General features: G+C 45.1%; 1 protein-coding gene across 5 annotated transcripts in view; it reads left to right on the top strand.

Annotated features, from left to right (window-relative positions):
• The window catches only part of RPS6KA6 (ribosomal protein S6 kinase A6), a 123,258-nt gene that overhangs the window by 50,433 nt on the left and 51,796 nt on the right, over positions 1–21,029 (top strand). For all 5 annotated transcript variants that reach the window (XR_012906857.2, XM_075940767.2, XM_075940766.2 and 2 more), the window contains 6 exons: positions 6,398–6,477; positions 8,677–8,783; positions 9,065–9,102; positions 16,374–16,516; positions 17,387–17,457; positions 20,842–20,930. Coding sequence is in view for 4 of the 5 variants with exons in the window: in XM_075940767.2 (XP_075796882.1) it covers positions 6,398–6,477; positions 8,677–8,783; positions 9,065–9,102; positions 16,374–16,516; positions 17,387–17,457; positions 20,842–20,930 (528 nt within the window). In the remaining variant the exon portion in view is untranslated. The remainder of the gene's footprint in view (positions 1–6,397; positions 6,478–8,676; positions 8,784–9,064; positions 9,103–16,373; positions 16,517–17,386; positions 17,458–20,841; positions 20,931–21,029) is intronic.

The following is a 21,029-nucleotide window of genomic DNA, read 5'->3' as shown; positions in this document are numbered from 1 at the left end:
CTCCCATTTCAGATGCACCCTGGCTACGGGTACCTTAAAGGGGGTGCCGCCTATGCCCCTCAGTGTCAGCCGAGTGTCGGGTAGCTTATGGTCTGGGGCCACTATGTTGGGTCGGGCCAGTGTCACCTCTGCCCCCGTGTCCCAGAAACCCGTCACCTTCCTGCCATCCACCTCCAGGGGTATGAGGCAGTCCCTTCGCAGGGGCCGCCCTGTCCCCACCCGGTGCACAGATAAATCTGTCTCCCGAGTGTCAGACCTCCCAGGGGAGGGGCACTGAGCATCCTTCCCCCCTCCCCGAGCGGAGGTTTGCCTGCCAGCCCCTGCCTCTGGGGCAGCCTGCCCTTCCTCCCGCCCCAGCCAGTTAACCCTGGAAAGTCCCAGGTCATGGGACCAGTTCTTGTGCCTGGTGCATTGAGCCCTCTTGTGGCCTCGTTGCCCACAGCGATGGCAAGTTAGGTTCTGTGGGCCCATTCGGGTCGGCTGTGCCCGGGCCCTGGCTGGTTTTCTGGGGTATCGGTGACTGGTCCTGGTCCCTGGGGCTCGCTTCGGAGGTGTGTCTCTCCGTTGCTCAGCCGAGAACCAGTCTCTGCGCGATTCTCTATCTCTCCGGGACTCCCGTTCACACCCGGACCGGCTCTCCGTGAACTCATCCGCCAGTCTCCCGGCCTCCTGGGGGTTCTCTGGTCTCTGGTCCTTGAGCCACAGCCTCAGTTTGGGTGGGCACGCTTCATAGAACTGCTCCATCATGACCAGCTGGAGTAGCTCCTCTGGGGTCTGGGCTCTGACTCCAGACACCCACTTGCGGCAGTATTGCGCCAGGCGGGAGGCCAGGTCCACATAGGTCTCCCGTGGCCCTTTCTGCACCCCCTGGAACCTCTTCCTGTACATCTCGGGGGTCAGCCCGAACTTGTGCAGCAGGGCCTCCTTGACTCGGTTGTAATCCCCTGGCTGTAGGTCCTCCAGCTGACTGAGCACTCCGGCCGCCTCCTGGTTCAGTGCGGGGATGAGCTCCTGCAGCCAATCAGCTGGGGGGACCTGCTGCAGTCCACAGGCCCTCTCAAAGGCACTGAGGAACCCGTCTATGTCGCCCATGTCTTTCAATTGGGCCACCACGAGCCTCTCCAAGCGTCTGGCAGTCCTGGGACCCTGGAACCCATCCGCACTTGGCGCAGCCGGTGCCCCACCTGTTCTCCGCTCTGCCATGGCCAGCTCATGCTGTCGCTGCCTCTCTCGGTCCTGGCGGTCCCTTTCTCGGTCCTCTGCTTCCAATTCGTTTATCCGCAGCTGGATCTCCAGCCGCCGCAGCTCCGCTGGCCTGGTCCCTGCCCTAGATGGGCTACGGTTTGCAGGCCTCCCAGGAGACGCTGTCTCATCTCTCCGGTGGGTTCCAGCGCTCCTCCCCCTCTCTGAGCCTGACACACTCTCAGGGGGGGGTCTGGCTGCTTCCCCTGGGGACAAGATCCTGGCCCTGTGGCTGGTCATTCTCTTCCAGCTGGGCAATCAGCTGGGCCTTGGTTGCTCTCCGCACAGGCAAGCCCCTCTCTCTGCACAGCCCCACCAGCTCTGCTTTCAAGAGTCGGGCGTAGGCCATCTGCCCGCTGGGCCCCTCGGTGCAGACTCACCAGTCTAGTGCTGCAGCGTCCCACGATTCCCAGGAACCGCTTTGCTCTGTCTCCAGCACGCCTGGCTCCAGGGCTCTTGCTTCTACAGCGCCTTGTCGCTCGCCGCTGGCAGCTCCATCCACGGGGTGCAGTGCATCCCACTTCTGACACCAGTGTGACGGCGCGTTGGGGGTCCTCCGTCTCCTGCACCCCGAAATGGCACAAACAGACTGCACCAGCCGGTGGAATAGAGGAAGTTTATTGCCTCTCCAGGATACAGCACAGCACAGATGTAATCTGGTCACAGAGCTGGGCTAGGATGCCTCAGGCCCCCTTGAGATGGGGGGAGACTGGGCCCCTAAAATCCAGCCCCTTTCCCTAGTCTGTCTCCTCCATGCTCGCAGACACCAACTAAACTCACCCTCTTCCAGCCCTGCCCCCCAGCCAGGGCAGCCTCCACCTTCCTTTGTTCCTCTCCATGGGGGGTGTCTGGTTCAACAAGTTTGGCATTACCTTTGCATAGTGAGGTTTTCCCTGCTGGGTCTTGCTCCAGACAGCAGGGGTCACCACAGCCCAGCAAGTACCCCCACTACGTCACACAGGGTCCCAGAACATTCTGGTGGATCAGCTGAACAGGTCCTTTGCCAGATACAAGTGGTCCCTCAGAGGGGACATGGCGCTCCAAGTCTTCTGCAAGTGGGGCTTTCTCCTTCTGGACTTGTTTGTTTCGAGGCAGAACAGGAAGTGCCCTTTCTGTTCCCTCATGGGGCTGGGGCGCATTCCCTGGGAGATACACTCCTTACCCCCTGGCCTGAGGTATTCTTTATGCCTTCCCGTCTTTCTCGCTGGTCCACAAGGTATTCCTGTGGGTTTAGGAACTCGGAGCATCCCTGATCCTCATTGTGCCAGCATGGCCAAGACAGCACTGGTCCTGTGAGAGACCAATTGCCCTCCCGTTGGTCCTGGACCTTATCACAAACCTGCAGTCCCTGCACCTAATGGCATGGAAACTCCATGGCTAACAGCGGCAGAGCTGCTCAGAGAGGGTGCAGGAGGTCTTACTTGGAAGTAGGAAACCTTCCACTAGAGCACCTGACGTGGCCAAGTGGAAGCGCTTCTCTATCTGGGCTGTCCAGGAATGGGTATTACTCATGGAGGTCCAGATTCTGGTCGTCCTGGACTGTCTCCTGGATCTTAAATTACAGGTGTCATCCTCCTCCTCAGTGAGGGTACACCTGGTGGCCATCTCCACTTTCCACCCAGGCTCCCGGGACAAAACCCTCTTTGCGGATCCCATGGTACACAGGCTCCTGAAAGAGTTGGACAGACTTTATGCGCATGTTCATCAGCCTATCCCACAATGGGATCTTGACCTGGTCCTGTCCAAGCACCTGAGGGCCTCCTTTCAAGCCCCTGGTGACATGTTCGCTGCTGCACCTTTCTTGGAAGATGTCTTTCCTGGTGGCTATCATGTCAGCCAGCTGTGTGTCCGAGCTGAGGGCCCTCACCTTGGACCCTCTGTACACAGTTTTCTTTAAGGATAAAGTCAGATTACTCCCCCATCCTGCCTTCCTTCTGAAGGTGGTATCTCATTTTCGTGTCTCCAGGGTATTTTCCTCCTAGTTTTTTTTATCCCAAGCCCCATGCTTCGGGTAAGGAACAAGTGTACCACACTTTAGATGTTAGGAGAGCGCTTTAGCCTTCTATTTGGAAAGAACAAAGCCATTCCGTAAGTACACAGTTGCTACAAAGAGCTGTGGGGAGAGTCTGCAGGGACAGCCTGTCTCTGCACAGAGGATCTCTTCATGGATCACGTCCTGTATCAAGGAGTGTTACGGGCTGGCTGGGGTGCCAGCCCTTCCCCTCAAAGCCCACTCCACAAGGGCTCAGGCCTCCTCTATAGCATTCATGGTCTTCTCTCGACACTTTCGCCAATCATTATGTGCTGGGTCATCAGGCAAGGGAGCCTGAGGAGGATCAGCCCTGGGGAGGGTTGTCCTCCGATTGGTTGAAGGTTAAAATTTGATTTCACCTCCTTGGGTTTCTGCTTTTGAGTCACCTATATGGAATGGCTTAAACAATAAAGAGTCTAGTAGCACCTTAAAGACTAACAACATTTGTAGATGGTATCATGAGCTTTCATGGGCAAAACCCACTTCTTCAGATGACCGGAGTATTAAAAACTCTCTCCTCCCCCCCCCCCCCCATCATAGAATCATAGAACTGGAAGAGACCTCAGAAGGTCATCAAGTCCAGCCCCCTGCTCTAGGCAGGACCAATTCCAACTAAATCAACCCAGCCAGGGCTTTGTCAAGCCGAGACTTAAACACTTCTAGGGATGGAGACTCCACTACTTCCCTAGGTAACCCATTCCAGTGCTTCACCACCCTCCTAGTGAAATAGTTTTTCCTAATATCCAACCTGGACCTCTCCCACCACAACCATGGCTCCTTGTTCTACCATCTGTCACTACTGAGAACAGCCTCTCTCCATCCTCTTTGGACCCTCCCTTCAGGAAGTTGAAGGCTGCTATCAAATCCCCCCTCACTCTTCGCTTCTGCAGACTAAACAGACCCAAGTCCCTCAGCCTCTCCTCATAAGTCGTATGCTCCAGACCCCTAATCATTTTGGTTGCCCTCCGCTGGACCCTCTCCAATGCGTCCACATCCTTTTTGTAGTGGGGGGCCCAGAACTGGACACAATACTCCAGATGCGGCCTCACCAAAGTCGAATAAAAGGGAATGATGACATCTCTGGATCTGCTGGCAATGCTCCTCTTAATGCAACCTAATATGCCATTAGCCTTCTTGGCTACAAGGGCACACTGTTGACTCATATCTAGCTTTACTTCCAACTAGTTTTATTTATAGGAAAGGACACGATCAACTTGAAATCCACCCAATTTAAAATAAATTAAGCCTGGTTTCAGCTACTATACTTGCCCCAGTAGATTTTTATAGTACAAGTTGAACCTCTTTAATCCAGCACCCTCAAGACCTGACCAGTGCAAAACCAGAGAATTTGCCAAACCATTGGAGGTCATATTATCTAGCAGTATTACCAACACTTCCATTGCTTACTGGGCTCTTAGAAAGCATTTAGGTGTAACTTCCAGCTAAATAACACAGAATGCTGAGTACCATGACTGGTGGCTGTAAACATACTTTGTAGGACTGTGGGAAATTTGGCCACAATCATAAGAGGACATCTGACTAACTGAAATCATGCGGGACTACAAATGTTGCTGGACAGAGTGCTGGAGAGGTTTTCTCACTTAAAATATTTTTCTCCCTTGTTGCTGTACCAGACAAAAGTGGAAGTTGACTGACTTTATGGGAGAAAACTGAATCTGACTCTGCAACAAATGGGGAGGAGGAATCTTTTAGCTTTTATATTTCATTTATGGTAACCTTTTAAAAACCAACTGTAGGTAAAAAGCTTTTTACCAGAAGTTAAAAAAGAATGTCCTTTTAAAATGTGATTGGCATGACCTGTTTTAAATGTATTGCAAAGGTCAAAATGTAATTACTTAACTTTCAGTGCAAGGGGTTGGAGTAAGAAGCTCTGTGTGCTTCTCCCATTCCCTATATGTATATATGAGCAAGTCACACAGAATTTGATCCCTTGCTCATTTTTCAATACTGTGTCTTTGTCATGGGGTCCGCTTACTGCTAGTGGCTCCCTCTCTTGGCAGTCCTAGGGATTAGTTCTGCCTTCGTCTGGTGGTGGTGTCCTTATCAGTCACCCTTTTTCACTTTGTAGGCCCCTCTGGCTACAGGAACTGCAGCCTCCTGGACACTTGCTGCTTAATTGGTTGGTTGGGGTCCTCTTGGCCTAATTCAGCCTTCTCAGAGCCCAGTATGAGGAATACACTCAATTATAGCCCTATAACATAAACCACTAATATTAAGCTCCCCAAAGACTTCCCATGGATTTAGCTTTTCAGTTTTTAAAGCCAGCACTTTGCAGCAATTTTAGGTACAATAATATTAATCTCATACAAAAACAGACTAGCACAGTCTGGGGTATGGAGGTACATGGATGACCTGTTTAAATGATTAATCTTTTAAATTTTCATATTGTTATGTTGGGTCCTAACAACTTGTGAACAAATTTTATTATTGTGGAACCTTAATTGCCATATCAATAATTCAGAATATAATTGGGGTACAAATATTAGGGGTCTCCTTGTGCATAGCAAAGATGCAATAGAGTAGCGGTTCTTCTGTGAGATCTTTTCTCAAATACATGAATATAGTACATTTTGGTTCAGTATTCATGTAGTTCACAAATTTCAGTGGTTTATATGAAACTGGCATGCCTAATTGAATTACTTCAGTTCAGGTGTGATTAGACTTTGAAGTTAGTTTAGCTGCCTCTGAGATCTTTTGAATCATATAAGTATTTAGATTGGAAATTTTTTCCAAATTCAGAAAACTAAATACTAATGAGTCAAAAGATCTAGGAATTTTTTCTCCAATTTTAGAGAAATCACAATCCTGGTTGATAGCTCACCATTGTTTGGGGGTGAGGAGTCTTAATAGTGCTTCTTGGTTAATTTGTGAAATTACATGTGGACTAGAATGGTATTTCTAAAATGTCAAGCTAATAAATATTTTTCAAAACTTTTCTATACAAATTCTAGATGTTGAATTAAATTTTTGAAGAAGGAACTGTGCTCTACTTTAGTAAAGTTGTAAAAAAGCATTATAAAAAAGTTGTAAAAAAGCCTGTGTTGTCTAATTTCGACATTGTCACATAAAATTATCCATTAAGTTTTGTGTTTTTAAAATCAGCCTTTCAGACTGAAGGGAAGCTATATTTAATATTGGATTTTCTCAGGGGAGGAGATGTGTTCACACGATTATCCAAAGAGGTAAGTACTGACATTTTAACCAAATACAATAGTGTAAAAAGTCAAAGATGCGCAGAAATTAAATCTGGAAAATGTCATCCTTATTTAACCCACTACCAATATCAGATTGTTCCTTATTTCTTTTTTCTCTAATTTTTCTCCCATTCATTATTAGGAACACAGTTGAACTGTCATTCTGTCTCTTGGGACAATGTTCCATAGCTTAAGAAAGCTCCATTTCAGACTTCTAATAATTGACCTAAATTCCTTTTATGTACCTTCCCGTACCAAATTCTCTAAAATGGTCTTGTTACATAGAGAACTAATTGAGGTAGATCAGGTTTATAAGATATATAACAGAAGCATGATTAGACTTTGAAGTTAGTTTAGCTGCCTCTGAGATCTTTTGAATCATATTAGTATTTAATTTGGAAAATTTTTCCTAATTCAGAAAACTAAATACTAATATGAGTCAAAAGATCTAGGATTTTTTTCTCCAATTTGCGAGAAATCTTAACCCTGGTTGATAGCTCACCATTGTTTGGGGGTAAGGAGTCTTAATAGTGTTTCTTGGTTAATTTGTGAAATTACATGTGGACTAGAATGGTATTTCTAATATGTCAAGCTAATAAATATTTTTCAAAACTTTTCTATAAAAATTCTAGATGTTGAATTAAATTTTTGAAGATACCTTCATAATTAGAGTTTAGTACTTTATAGATTTCACAAGTGTATTTCTCATTTTGGAACTGCTTCCATAAGATTGAAACATTCCTCTTGATCATGTCTAATAGAAGACATTACTAGTGGACAAACTAGCTGACTGACTGACTTTGATAAGGAATACATTGTCAGTAGTTGTTTCAAATTAGCATCCTTTATCTTTAAGAACCAATGAACTAGATTTTCTCAGTGAATCTGTTTCCCTAAAGTCAAGTTACATATTGGGGCTAGGTCAGGAAATAAAGTGAGCTTAACTAGTATATGCCCTAAAATTACATTAAACTCTTTTTATTAGCTTGCAATAGTATTGCACAACAAAACTCAACAGAAATACCCTGTGGCTGTGCTATAAAAATATTGATAGTTGTCTATTTCTAAGAGTAAGCAGTTATAAGAATAAATGTAGCATAAAGCAGGAAAGTGCTCAATCTCTACTTCCATTTGATCTGGGATGTCTCCTTTAAGAAATCCCAGTATAATAGGAAACTAGGGGGTTGTGCCTCCTACTTGCTGTGCTCACCCTCCCCACCCCCCCACCCCTGTTGTGGAGGGGTAGGCAACCCCAGCTCTCCCCCTAGCCACCAGGGAGGACTGGGCTTTGGCTGTGCCACCAGGGCCCCTTTGCCTTCTTCCTCGCCAATGATCCGGGGGGCTGGAAGCGGCCCCCTCCCCACACCCTGGCACTCTCTCAAGGTCAGGGTTGGGGCCAAGCCAGCCTTGCCCTGGTCCCCCTCCTTGACAGCCAGGGGAAGGAAAGAGCCAGGATGGGGGTGGAAGGAGCTGGAGGTGGAGGGAAGCAGGAGGGAAGAGCAGGAGTGGGTGGGGCATGAGCCCAGGAAGATCTTGGAGCTGAGGGTGGGGGTGGGGAAGAGCCAGGGCCGGTGGGGCCTCGAACCCTCCCAGGAGAGCAGAGCCTCAGGCGTTGCTCAACCCTCCAGCAGCCGGGGGAGAGAACCAGGCCAGCTTCGACCCAGCCCAACCCTGGCGAATGGAGGGAGAGAACTGGGCTAGCCTCAGCCTGGCCCAACCCCCTGGTGGCCAATGGGGTGAGGGTAGAGCTGGGGTTGGTCTGGCCTTGGGCAGACCTGGCAGCCAGAGGGAGAGAGTTGGGGTAGGGTAGGGCTGCCATGACTTGGCCTGGCCTACCCTGGTGGCCAGGGGGGCCGGAGGACAGCTGGGAAAGCCTCCCCCCAGAGAGGAGGCTTGGCGAACATAGCGAGCAGGAGGCAGTGCCTCCTAGTTACTTTTAATTTTGTAAGAGCTGGGTTGTGAGGAAGTCTATTAAATAACTTTCAGGTTTAGATCTACAGAAAAATTTGTGGTTGACAGTTTGTTTATTCTTGCATATCACCTGTATTTAGTGAAACTGCCTCTTGAATTTATAATACATAGTAGTTATGAGAAAAAATTTAGGAAAGCAGAAGAACTGTCTGTTTTTTAGATTGCAGTATTAGAAACTGACAAGATCTGAAGGTAAATCTATACAGTTCTTATTAGGTTATGTTTACAGAGGAAGATGTGAAATTCTACCTCGCAGAACTGGCCCTTGCTTTGGATCATCTACACAGCTTGGGGATCGTATACAGGGATCTGAAGCCAGAAAAGTAAAGTAAAATATATTTTATCCACTATATCTGTATTGTTTGTTTCTTTGCATTTTTATTATACATATTTAGAATGATATAAAAGTAGAATAAAAGATTTTTTATAAGATATCCATATTGGATTTAGTGGTTAAATATATGCATTTATTGAAATATAATGTGCAAATTTATTAAATTAGAATTTTGGAAAGTTGGTTGATTTTTTTGCTTTATTATATTTAAAATGCTTTATATAAATATTCCTGTTATGTGTATTGGTGAATGTGAATTTTAATTTTCAGCATTTTGCTTGATGAAGCAGGACATATCAAGTTAACAGGTAGGTAAAATTTAATAGTATAGCTCTTAAATATTTTAATAAAATATTATATAGCCAGACTGTTTTTATATCGGCTTGTGGTTTTGTTTGCTTAAGGCATTTTAGTGTAGAGTTGCATAATTTCTTGTATGACAATCTCATATGCCAGTACTTACGTTTTTAAAATAAATTATATAGCCTCGGATTGTTTTATCTGATCTCCATTAGCAGACTATCAAGCCTATGCAGAATCTCATTGAAATTAGTGTGACTCCACATGAATGTAATCTGCCCTCATGGGTTACACAGAAAGATTGGAGCCATGATATTTGTATTACACCTACCACCAAAAAATAAAAAGAACCGCCACAAAGGTTAATTTCTGTTGGTAAAGTGGTTAAACATGTTTATAAAATAGACATTGAAAGCTAATTCATTTTTAAAAATAAGATAAATTCAGATGATATTTCATCAATAACAAAAATCACTGTTCAGGTTGAAGTGACTTATATACAGGTTGATTAATAAATTGTCTGTATCTGAAAATCAGCAGATAATGTGAGCAAAACTAAAATGCCAATAATGCTGACTCAGTCAAGAAAGGAAAGAAAAAGATTTAGTACAGACTACATGATTGCTAAAATAGAAAATGTTCTTTACAAAAACATAAAATGGGAGTTCAGAAATTATAGTGTAATGAGCTTAAAAACAAAGATGCAGAAAAATTCTTACCCCAAAAAAGTGGTGCTTGAAAATAAAGCTTGCCAACAAGACTCACAACACCTTGTACTTATGTAAATTAGTTTATTTATAAATTATATTACAACAAGAAAATAATATTGCCACTGATAACATAAAGACCATTTTATATTATTCTGGATAAATATTAACAACCAATAGAACCACCTTGCCAGGTTAAAGATTCATTATATATTGTATTAAATGGATGAGAGTTTAAATACATACAATAGTTTTTCCTGTAACCTTTTATTCTTTCCTAAATTGCAGAATTACTGGATATTCCTTATTTAAAAGCGCTACAGGATATGGTTTTTGCTTCACACTTGCTTTAGACTCTTAGGAAACATCAGGGATTTGAATCCCTATTCAGTATTATTGATTTCTGGATACCAATCTCTCAGACTTCTTCAGCTCTGAGCACTTCTCTCTTTTGCTTTCTGTTTCTCTTACTTGAAATGCCAAAAATAAAAATTGAGGCATTTAATTTAGATTGTCCTTTTTCCTGACCATATTCAAACACCTTTGCCATTTGGGGCTTTCACACTTCAGAGACTAGTGGAAGTAGGATCAAAAGGGTGGAAGTGGTAAGAAATAAAGACTACAAGATTATATTTTTTCACAGGATACATCAGTACTTTAAATTTAGTGTTAATTGGGTTCTAAGGGAAAGAAAAGTCTCCAAAGAATTACAAGAGCTTTTTCCTATCAGCATTCAGAAGCTGCTTATAAAGAAGCTTTTTGAGTTAAAAATACTTATAAAATTCCATTTTCCATTTTACAATGGAAAAGAAAACTGAAATATGTACTTGATATCTGACTTTGGCAAGTTTGTGTGTATCTAGAGTAGAAAAGGAGAGAAGGTGAGTGAGCTGATATCTTGCAAGCTGAGCAAGCTTGATGTGATAGTTGTGACAGTTGGGTCTGGGACTCTAAATGGAACTAAATGCCAACTTCCGAAATAAATATTTTTACAACAGCATATGGAGCATATGTAATTAGCTGGTTCTGTCCTTCTATCCGCACATAAGAGGAAGTACAGCAAAGAGCAACATTGCTTTCAAATTTCAATATGCTCCTGTGTGTTCACATATTAGAAGAAACCAGGTGTCTTTTCATGTAGGTGTGCATTGTCTGGGTATACTGAAAGAAGGGCAGAGGATATTTGATATGGATTTTAATCAGGCCACAAGATTTCTGAGAGTGCCCATCAGATAAAGTGTACAGTGCAGACAAATCCATGTTTATTCAAATAATTACCCAGGGCTTTCCATTTCTAGCCAACCCATATCTTGGACTTTACTTTCTACCACCCTCGTAAGAGGATTAATGTAGGCTCTGATATTGCGCTTTTTTTTGGCTCCCTGACGTACCAATCAGGAGTCCTCAACCCTCCTTCCCCCTTTCTGTTCCTTTATCCAGCAACTTCTTTAAATCCTTTACCAGGCCTTTTACCTGGTCACTGGATGCCTGCCTTATGGAGTACCTGCACTGGGCATCTGCTCCAACAATCTATTATATATCGAGTTTGTCTGTGAGTGAGTGAGTGAGTCTGTTTGTTCAAGGACTCTTCCCAAATGGTATGAGCTAGGGGCTGCCAAATTTGGTATTTATCTTCCTCTTATCATAACTAAAAGCAAGTTAAGGGTTTAGTTGTGTGGAGGAGGGTGAAGCTCTTTTCCCCCCTTCCACCATGTGTATATGCATAACCATATAGAAAGCAGACAAAATCACCAGGCAAATAAAAGGGGCTGGCTAGGGGCATGTCCCCAGTACAGTATTGCCCCAGCCCTGAGCATCCTAACGCCCAGGTGTCTTTTAGGGAAATTGGGGAGGGGGGAACGCAGCTGCCCCACCATACATTCATATAGGAACATTGCTGACTGTTCCCTTTTGTCAGGGAGCGAGGGGAAAATGCAAAGTTTGCTCCATTCCTAAATCTGGCTGGGGAGGGCACGGGGCAGACAAACCTATACTTGCCTCAGCTGGGGGACATGCACCCCTCCCCCAGCTTGCTGGAGCTGTGGCAGCCATGCAGAGGTGCTCCTCACCTGGCCCCAAGCTGCTGCAGTGAGGGGCCTGTGATAGGCTGTGTACTGAACCCCTCATTCCCAACCCCACCCCAGAACAATGATTTATGTGAAGCAAAACCAAAAATTGAGTAAGGTCACAAGTAATACTGGGTGAATCTTCTAGTTACAAAACAAGTTGCAGCATATAGCTCACCCCCAGCCTCTTTGTACCAGAAGAGATGCTCCCTGACACCTGCTGATAGGAAGGCAAAAAACCAAACCCTCACTTCACGAAAGCCTATCTGGTGGTGTGGGGAAAAATTCCTTCCCAGCCTCTCTTGAAAAGGAGTAACTAACCCAACCTGATATTTGCCTCCAAGAAGGAAAGGAGGAGGATGGGTGTTGCCAACAAGGAGGTTTTCCCAGCCTGGGGCTTGTACTTTTATGCCCTTCAGACCTCTGATTCCTGTGGGGATAAGTCAGTGCCACAACACTTATCACCATCTACCTTTTGCAGCAGTTTCTGACTTCATTTCCCTGCCATAAAGCATAACCTTCAGCCAAAGTTTGCTCTACTTTAATTGCAGTGCAGTCATTTTCATGCTTTTATTAGATTGTTTTGAGCCTTATATTCTTTCAACATTTAGATGCACTAAATCTTTTAGATAAGTCAGACACACTACTTCTGTCTCAAAGGGGTAGCTGTGTTAGTCTGTAAGGGTACATCTACACAACAGGGCAAAAGTTGAATTAAGATATGCGACTTCAGCTACATCGGATAAGTTTGAAATAGCTTAATTTGGCTTTTGGCACTGTCTCAACAGCAGGAAGTTGAAGGACGAACACTCTTCCTTTGACTTCCCTTACTCCTTGTGGAATGAAGGCTACAGGAGTCAGAGTAAGAAGTCCTCCATTTTAACATTATTTAAAATAAATGTCTCACTTGCTGTGGGCAGACACATTTTGTTACTTCAAAATAACTGCAGTTATTCCAAAATAACTCTGCTGTATAGATGTACCCTAACTGAAAAAACTTAAAAAAAACAACAAATGGTCCTGCAGCACCTTAGAGACTACAGTTTTTGTGAGTCTCTAAGGTGCTACAGGACCATTTGTTTACGTTTTTACACTACAGGCAGTCCCCGGGTTACGTACAAGATAGGGACTGTAGGTTTCTTCTTAAGTTGAATCTGTATGTAAGTCGGAACTGGCGTCCAGATTCAGCCGCTGCTGAAACTGATCAGTTTCAACAGTGGCTGAATCTGGACGCCAGTTCTGACTTACATACAGATTCAACTTAAGAACCCCAGGCATCCCCAAGTCAGCTGCTGCTGAAACTGATCAGCGGCTGATTCCAGGAAGCCTGGGGCAGGGGCTTCCTGTAGTCAGCCACTGGTCAGTTTCAGCAGCGGCTGACTTGGGGACGCCTGGGGCAGAGCAGCTGGGGTGCTGCTGGGTTGGTCCAGTAGCGCCGCCGCTCCTCGGCGCTACTGGACCAACCCAGCAGCACCCAAGCTGCTCTGCCCCAGGCGTCCTGATTCAGCCGCTGCTGAAACTGACCAGCAGTGGCTGAATCAGGACGGCTGGGGCAGAGCAGCTGGGGTGCTGCCCGGTTAGTCCCGTAGCGCCCAGAGCGGCGCTACGGGACCAACTGGCAGCGCCCCAGCTGCTGTACCACAGGTGTCCGGAGCAAAGACGCGCCGTGGCTGTCCTGCTGCCCTCGGGCTCCGTGGCTTTGCTCTGCTTTGCTCCCCATCCCCCTGGTCTGCAGACCAGGGGGACGGGGAGCAAAGCGGCGGAACACGCGGGCAGCGGACAGCCCAGACGCGTCTGGGCTGTCAGCTGCCCGCGCACTCCGCGGCTTTGCTCTGCTTTGCCCCCCCGTTCCCCTGGTCTGCAGACCGGGGGGACGGAGGCAAAGCAGAGCAAAGCAGAGCCAAGCCGCGGAGTGCGCGGTCAGCTGACAGCCCAGACGCGTCTGGGCTGTCAGCTGACCGCGCACTCCGCGGCTTGGCTCTGCTTTGCCCCGTCCCCCTGGTCTGCAGACCAGGGGAACAGGGGAGGGGGGGGCGCAGAGCAAAGCAGAGCCAAGCCGCGGAGCACGTGGGTAGCGGACAGCCCTGTCCGCTGCCCGCGTGTTCCGCCGCTTTGCTTCCCCCCCCGGTCTGCTGGAGACCAGGGAGAGGAAGGGCCCCGTTTGTAACTGCGGATCCGACATAAGTCGGATCCGCGTAACTCGGGGACTGCCTGTAGTTCTGGTTGCCTGCTTAAAAGCCTGTAGGGCTAGATTTCAGGAGAGATCAGCAACTCATTATTTTAATGATAAATGAATGAAAAGCTGTTTTTGAGGCTAAATCATACCATGTTTCCTAGAGAGCCTGGATACTTTTAACACTTAAATGAGTTCTGAACTCTTCTGAAAATCTGGCCACTGCGGTTGTTCTTTTTTATGGAAAAGGTTTCTTTTCTCAGGAAGCTCACTCTGCAATTGGGCTAACATCAAGAATCACAGATAAAATTAGTGGTGATGATACAAACTAGGAAAAAAGTATCTTTTGTGGAGATCATCTTTTTGTACCTCTACTCATTTTTAACTATCTTTATTAATCAACTTATGACACTGTCTGCAGGAGACATATGATCTGCCTCAAACAGGAAGAGGCCTCATCTACACTAGGAATATAATGTGGTATAGCTGCATCTCTCAGGGGTGTGAATCCTTACATTTGAGAGACTTAGCTATACTGACTTGAATACTGCATATAGATGTGGTCGTCTCATCTCAAAAAATATATATTGGCATTGGAAAAGGTTCAGAAAAGGGCAACAAAAATCTTTAGGGGTTTGGAATGGGTCCCATAAGAAGAGAAATTAAAAAGATTTTGACTTTTCAGGTTAGAAAAGAGGAGACTAAGCGGGTATATGATAGAGGCCTATAAAATTATGACTGGCGTGGAAAAAATGAATAAGGAAAAGTTATTCCCACAATATAACTAGGAATCACCAAATTAAATTAATAGACAGCAGGTTTAAAACAAACAAAAGGAAGTTTTTCTTACTTCTACTACTATACTATAGTAAGGATGTGGACGCATTGGAGTGGATCCAGCGGAGGGCAACCAAAATGATTAGAGGGCTGGAGCACATTACCTATGTGGAGAGAGAGAGGGATTTGAGGCTGGAGAAAGGCTATCCTTTGGTATATATGGCTGTGACTATTTTCTTCCACTATTTGATCTGAGGAAGTGTGTCTGGCCCACGAAAGCTCATCATCTAATAAACCATCTTGTTAGTCTTTAAAGTGCTACATAGTCCTGTATTTTGTTTCAGCTACACCAGACTAATACGGCTACATTTCTATCACTATTCATGGTAGTGAGGGATGGCAGAACAAGGAACAATGGTCTCAAGTTACAGTGGGGGAGGTCTAGGTTGGATATTAGGAAAAAAATATTTCACTAAGAGCGTGGTGAAATACTGGAATGGGTTACCTAGGGAGGTGGTGGAATCTCCATCCCTAGAGATTTTTAAGTCTCGGCTTGACAAATCCCTGGCTGTATTGATTTAGTTGGGATTGGTCCTGCCTTGGGCAGGGGGCTGGACTTGTTGACCTCCTGAGGTCTCTTCCAGCTCTTTGATTCTATGATCGTTCTTGTCAGCATAGGTAGTGTTTACATTGTAATGCTGCAGTGGTGTAGTTGTACCTTTGTAGTACAGGCAGTCCCCGGGTTACATGGATCCGACTTACATCGGATCCCTACTTACAAACGGGGTGAGGCAACCCCGCACTAGCTGCTTTCCCCCGCAGACCAGGGAGACACGGAGCGGCTTTTCTCAGCAGACACCTCAGCTTGAGAATAAAGGACTGAGGGAAGTGAGGTGTGGGAGAATAAAACTGAGCTCTGGAGAAATGTTTGGCTAGAGTTTCCCCTACAATATGTACCAGTTTCGACTTACATACAAATTCAACTTAAGAACAAACCTACAGTCCCTATCTTGTACGTAACCCGGGGACTGCCTGTATTTTAAGTGTAGACATATTCTGATTTTACAAAAGCTTCTTTCTGTAATTTAAGGCTATCTGCCCCAGCAGTTATTTTGGGAAAACTCTTGCAGGTGCACAGCTGTATTGTTCAGCTGTGCTGCTGTAAGCTTGTAAGTGTAGACATGGCTTCAGTGCATGTTTTCTGTGATGAAACATTCTTGAGAGAATCCTTTAAAGCAAGCAGCAAGCTCTCAGCAAATAAGAAAAATAAAAGCATACCCTTTTCATAATTTTAAGGTTTTAAATACCTAATTGTATGTGTACTAAGCAACAATAATGGTTGCTGAGACTTTCAGTTCGCTTTCAAATTTTCCTGGCACTCTAAAATAGATTGAGTAATATATTATTAAACTGTTGTTCTCCAGTAAGCTTTAGAATAATGGTTCTTCATTCATAAACAGTCTTTCAATGTTTGAAGCCAAAATATGAAAAGATTGTTTAGAATATTGTTTTTAAAGTTCTTTACTAGATATATCTTTGTAATGCTGTTGTTGTAGACTTCGGACTCAGCAAAGAATCAGTAGATCAAGAAAAGAAGGCCTACTCTTTCTGTGGTACTGTAGAATACATGGCACCTGAAGTAGTAAACAGGCGAGGCCACAACCAGAGTGCTGATTGGTGGTCATTTGGTGTTCTCATGGTACTGTATAATTAATTGCATAATGTTGTTTCCAGTCAAATACTTTGCATGCCTCTCCAGAGTAATGTTAAATTTATTTAGAATAAACTTGCTCAAACTGAATTAGAACTTCTTTAGATTAAGAAGAAGCAGGTAACTGGATTACTACTAAAGAAACAATAGTTTGGAAATAAATTGAATCTTGACATGTTTAGACCATCAGGAAATACATACCTTTAAGAATTATTAACATGTGATTTTGAACAATTTTATTCAATCACTTTAGGTTGTTGTTAGTCTTTGATTTAAATGTTTCTTTGACACTTTGCTTCTTAGCTAAAAAGAAAATACAAAACAAAAAAACCCCTGAATTTGGCAAAGCATTCATTTAATAATGTTTGACGATAAGTCCGTTGAAGTAACAGCATGGAAAAGTGGAATACACCAGTAATGTATGCCAGAGTTGACAGGAAATTGTTATATCATTAGCATTTGTACTGAGGAGGAAAAATCAAGGCAAACAAACTTTTTGGCTGCTTTTTTTGTGGTCTAGCAGTATATAGCTTCAGGCAGAAATCAATTTAACTTCTCAGATAGCTTTTGAATTGTGATCCATGATCCTCCATTGATCAGTACAGCCCTCCAGGATGCGTTGCCATCTTTTTATCCCATGTACAGGAAATATTGATTGTTGTGTAGTTTGCCTTTGAAAAGAAAATGAGAACTTTTTTGATATTTTTAAAGTTAAAATTAATATGCATTTGCTAATCGCCTTGAAGAATTCTCAGATCTTTGTGTGTGTACTCCAAGTGCAATACCATGTTAATTAAAATCTTGTAAGAGTACTTTAAAAAAAAAACTTGATGTTGATTAAATGTTTGTGCTTTTCAGTTTGAAATGCTTACTGGTACACTACCATTTCAAGGTAAAGATCGAAATGAAACTATGAATATGATACTGAAGTAAGTATTTTTCTTTTAATAGAATTATTTTTGTTTTTGGAAAATAACAGAAAATGTAGATATACTGTAGTTTGTGTATTGTAATTTGCTCTCTTTCAGGCCCCCCAGAAGGGGACTTGAGCAGAACGGGTGGGGTTGGAGGCTACAGAGTGTGAAGGAGAGAGAGAGAGAGAGACTCTGTGTGTGAGACACTGTGACATAGATTGTGTTTGTGTGGCCCAGATATGGGAGAGTGTGTGGCACAGACTGGCTGTGTGAGACAGTGACACAGTGCATGTGCGGGCAAGCATCTGAGAGAAGGCACATGCTGTCTCTTTAAGATAGGGAAAACTGTCCTGCTCTGTTGTCTCCCCCTCCCCTGCTCTGCTGAGATGGGGTATGGGTGGGGGGAGAGAGAGAGAGCTCACATGCACAAGCACTGAAATCATAGAAACAGGGCACTGCCTCTTAAACAGGCACCCCTCTGAGTCACTTACTATCCATGCTTTACATTGGAACACCTCTGCTGTGTGTCCCCAGCTCTGCAGAGATGGGGTATAGGGCCAGGGGACACCCTGACTTTACCACTCTCCCCTCCCCCTGTTCTGCATAGGTGCAGGATGGAGCAAGGTGGGGAGAGGGGCATCTGAACATAAGCTGCTAGCTATAAGTATGCACACGCTGCTAATCACCTGGGCGGGATGGAGAGAAATGCTTGGCAGGCTGTATTCGGCCCCATGGCCTGATTTTACCCACCCCTGATTAAAACTGTTAGCATAAATTTATGTGCTTGTGTAAAGTTAGTACTCTGGTCGAGCAACATCCCTGGTCCGGCAGGACCACAGATGTCTCAATGGAGGGCTGGTGGCTGGGAGCCCTGCAGTGGTGCTAGAACCCAGTAGCGAGGCTGCGAAACCAGGAGCCCACCAGTAGGGCTGATGCCTGGTGCTGATGCTGAGGGGGTTGTGGTACGGGAGGCAGCAGGGCTGGAGCCAAGCAGTGTAACTGCTTCGCGAGACTGGGAGTCAGCTGGGCCACCCGGCAGCACAACCAGGAGCCTGGCAGAAGCCTAAGCGGGGCATGTCGCCCGATGGCACAACTGTACCGCAGCAAGGAGGGCTGCCTCGCGGGGATGGAGCCAGGCAGTGGGCTGTGCATGCTGGTTGCGGTGCTGCCACAGTGGGGTCAGGAGCCCTGCTTGCGGAGAAGCTGGCAGCAGAGGGAAGCTGGCTGGGAGGCTGGCAGCGATTCCGTGGCTCGGGGGTGGAGGTGGCAGGCGGTGAGGGCAGTGATGAGGTGAGCCCAGAAATGACCTTCCCTGATCCAGCAAAATCCCTCATCCAGGACTAGTCAGATCCCAAAGAGGTACAACCAGTATTAAAAATAGGTATAGTAAAGCACACTAGAGACTTCATTTACCAAGCACCTGTCTATATGCTGGTTATCTGATGTTGCAACATCGCTTATTTTAAAATGTAAAAGAATCTCTTTTATATAGATTGTTTATGCGCTATACTCTCTGTGCGTATGCACACTTCCTGAATAGAATAGATTCAACTATGTTGTAATAAGTGAGACAAGATTATAGTTGTGACTGTAAATGAGTCCTAGCTGTACACTATTGCCATTGTTTAAATGAAGGAGAGAGAGTGTACTGCTTTTGTGAGTGGTCAGAGAAGGGTTCTCTGCAGCTTAAATGGTAAGTCTTGTGCAGGGCTGGGCAAACTATGGTCCACGGGCCAGAGCTGGCCCACAGGAACCTCAGCTGGCTCCTTGCCTGCCCCACCCCTGCTCAGCACTCGGAAAAGCCAGCTGCAGGGCCATGTGGGCATCTTTGATTCTGAGAGCCTGGTGAGAGATTTCTCATGCTGCCCCATGTCTAGTAGTTCCCTTTGGCCGGTTTCCAGCCAGTAGCAGCTGCCTGTTTGTTGGACAGGCAGCATGCGAAGTGCTTCCCCCCCCCCCCCATCTCCCAGGCTCACAGTGTTGAGTTCAGAGTGGCAAACCTACTCTGAGCACGTACAGAGGTGAGGAAGGCAGGGGCCCTGACTAAGGAACCTGCTGTGTAACTGACTCTGAGCTGTCCAGGTAAGGTCTCCCAGCCAGAGCCCCTGGCACCCTAACCTCTCCCTCCCCTAGTCCTCTGCCCCCATCCTGCACCCCACTCCATGTAACCCAAACTTTCTGCACTCCTGTTCCAGCCCCTATATACTTTTCCAGACCATGCACCCCGTCCTGCATGCCTGACCCAGGTCAGAACTCCCTCCGAAATCCTGTATTCTCTCCTCTTATGGACTCTTCCCTTAGGCCAGCATACTCTCCTGCAACCATACTCCTTCCCAGATCCTGCATCCCAAATCCCTGCACCCATATTCCAGGTCCCAGTCCCCTACCAGATTGTGCACCCCCACTCCTGAATCCCAGTCTCATGCCCCAGGTCACAATCTCCTCTTTTACACAAACTCTCCCCATCCCTTACTCCAACCTTCCTTCTGCACCCAACCTCCACCATTAATATAATGGAAGAGTGCAGCTCTCAACTACTTACCAAAATCTTGGAGTGTCCCCCTATCAAAAATTATTGCCCACCCTTGGTTTTTTGGGACTTTCTGAGGTGGGGTTTTGTCCTGGATGCATGGTAGAAGGGAGTGCCTGTGGTTAATGTATAACAGCATTGATGCAGAAGACTGAATACTTAACTACCTTTTTCAAGATTTGTAGCATAATGAATGTGTGTGTAGCATAATGTTACAATTCTGATAAATTCCAGGCTGAATTTGATGCTTTGATTATTAAGATTATTGTTCAAATCACTTAAGTTGTTTAAAATTAGTAATTGTGCTTACAAAATCTCAGTGAAGTTGACCCATTTGGCCTTATCTAACAACTTTAATGATCTAATTCTTGAGACTTTTTCTGGGTGGAGGAAAAAACAGGTGACATGAAGGTACATTCCAGTGCTGGGCAGAGAAACAAACAGGTGACTTATGTAGTTGGGGGGAGGGGGGGGGTGTTGTTCATTCCAGTGTTGGCTATTTCCAAGTGCCTTCCAAAGTTGGTTCTGATAGGAAAAGATGAATGCTTTCTTTTTGTCATATTTTAGCATGTTTGGATAGATTTATGTATACTTGAACTCTAACTTTAAGGGCTTTATGCATGTTTAGTTTGAAGCCACTTATTTGTTTGAAAGCACTACACCTGCCTATGTGTTTTTTCTACAAATAAACTAGTAGCTTTTTTAATATTAAATTTGAAATCTTGTTCATAGAATTTCACTGCCTTTGTGACATTAATTGACAGATCTGATGATAGTGTTTTACCTTCAGTAAATAAGCCCAACTAGAGCACTTTTAGCAAAATATGCTCTTTTTTTTTAGTCATAATTTCCCTGTTCTCTTTCTCCAGAGCAAAACTTGGAATGCCACAATTCCTTAGCCCTGAAGCTCAAAGCCTTCTAAGGATGTTGTTTAAAAGGAATCCATCAAATAGATTAGGTAACATGCTCTTGTTTTGGTTGGTTCTTTTGGCCCATCTACAATGTAATTTATGAGCAATTTAATTGTGAAGTGAAACTTAATTGAATAGCCATATTA

The sequence above is a fragment of the Pelodiscus sinensis genome, chromosome 13, assembly GCF_052426305.1.
Source record: "Pelodiscus sinensis isolate ZL-2025 chromosome 13, ASM5242630v1, whole genome shotgun sequence".
Taxonomy (NCBI): Eukaryota; Metazoa; Chordata; order Testudines; family Trionychidae; genus Pelodiscus; species Pelodiscus sinensis.
The sequence above is the reverse complement of the archived record's forward strand: the minus strand, read 5'-3'. Positions and strand labels throughout refer to the sequence as shown.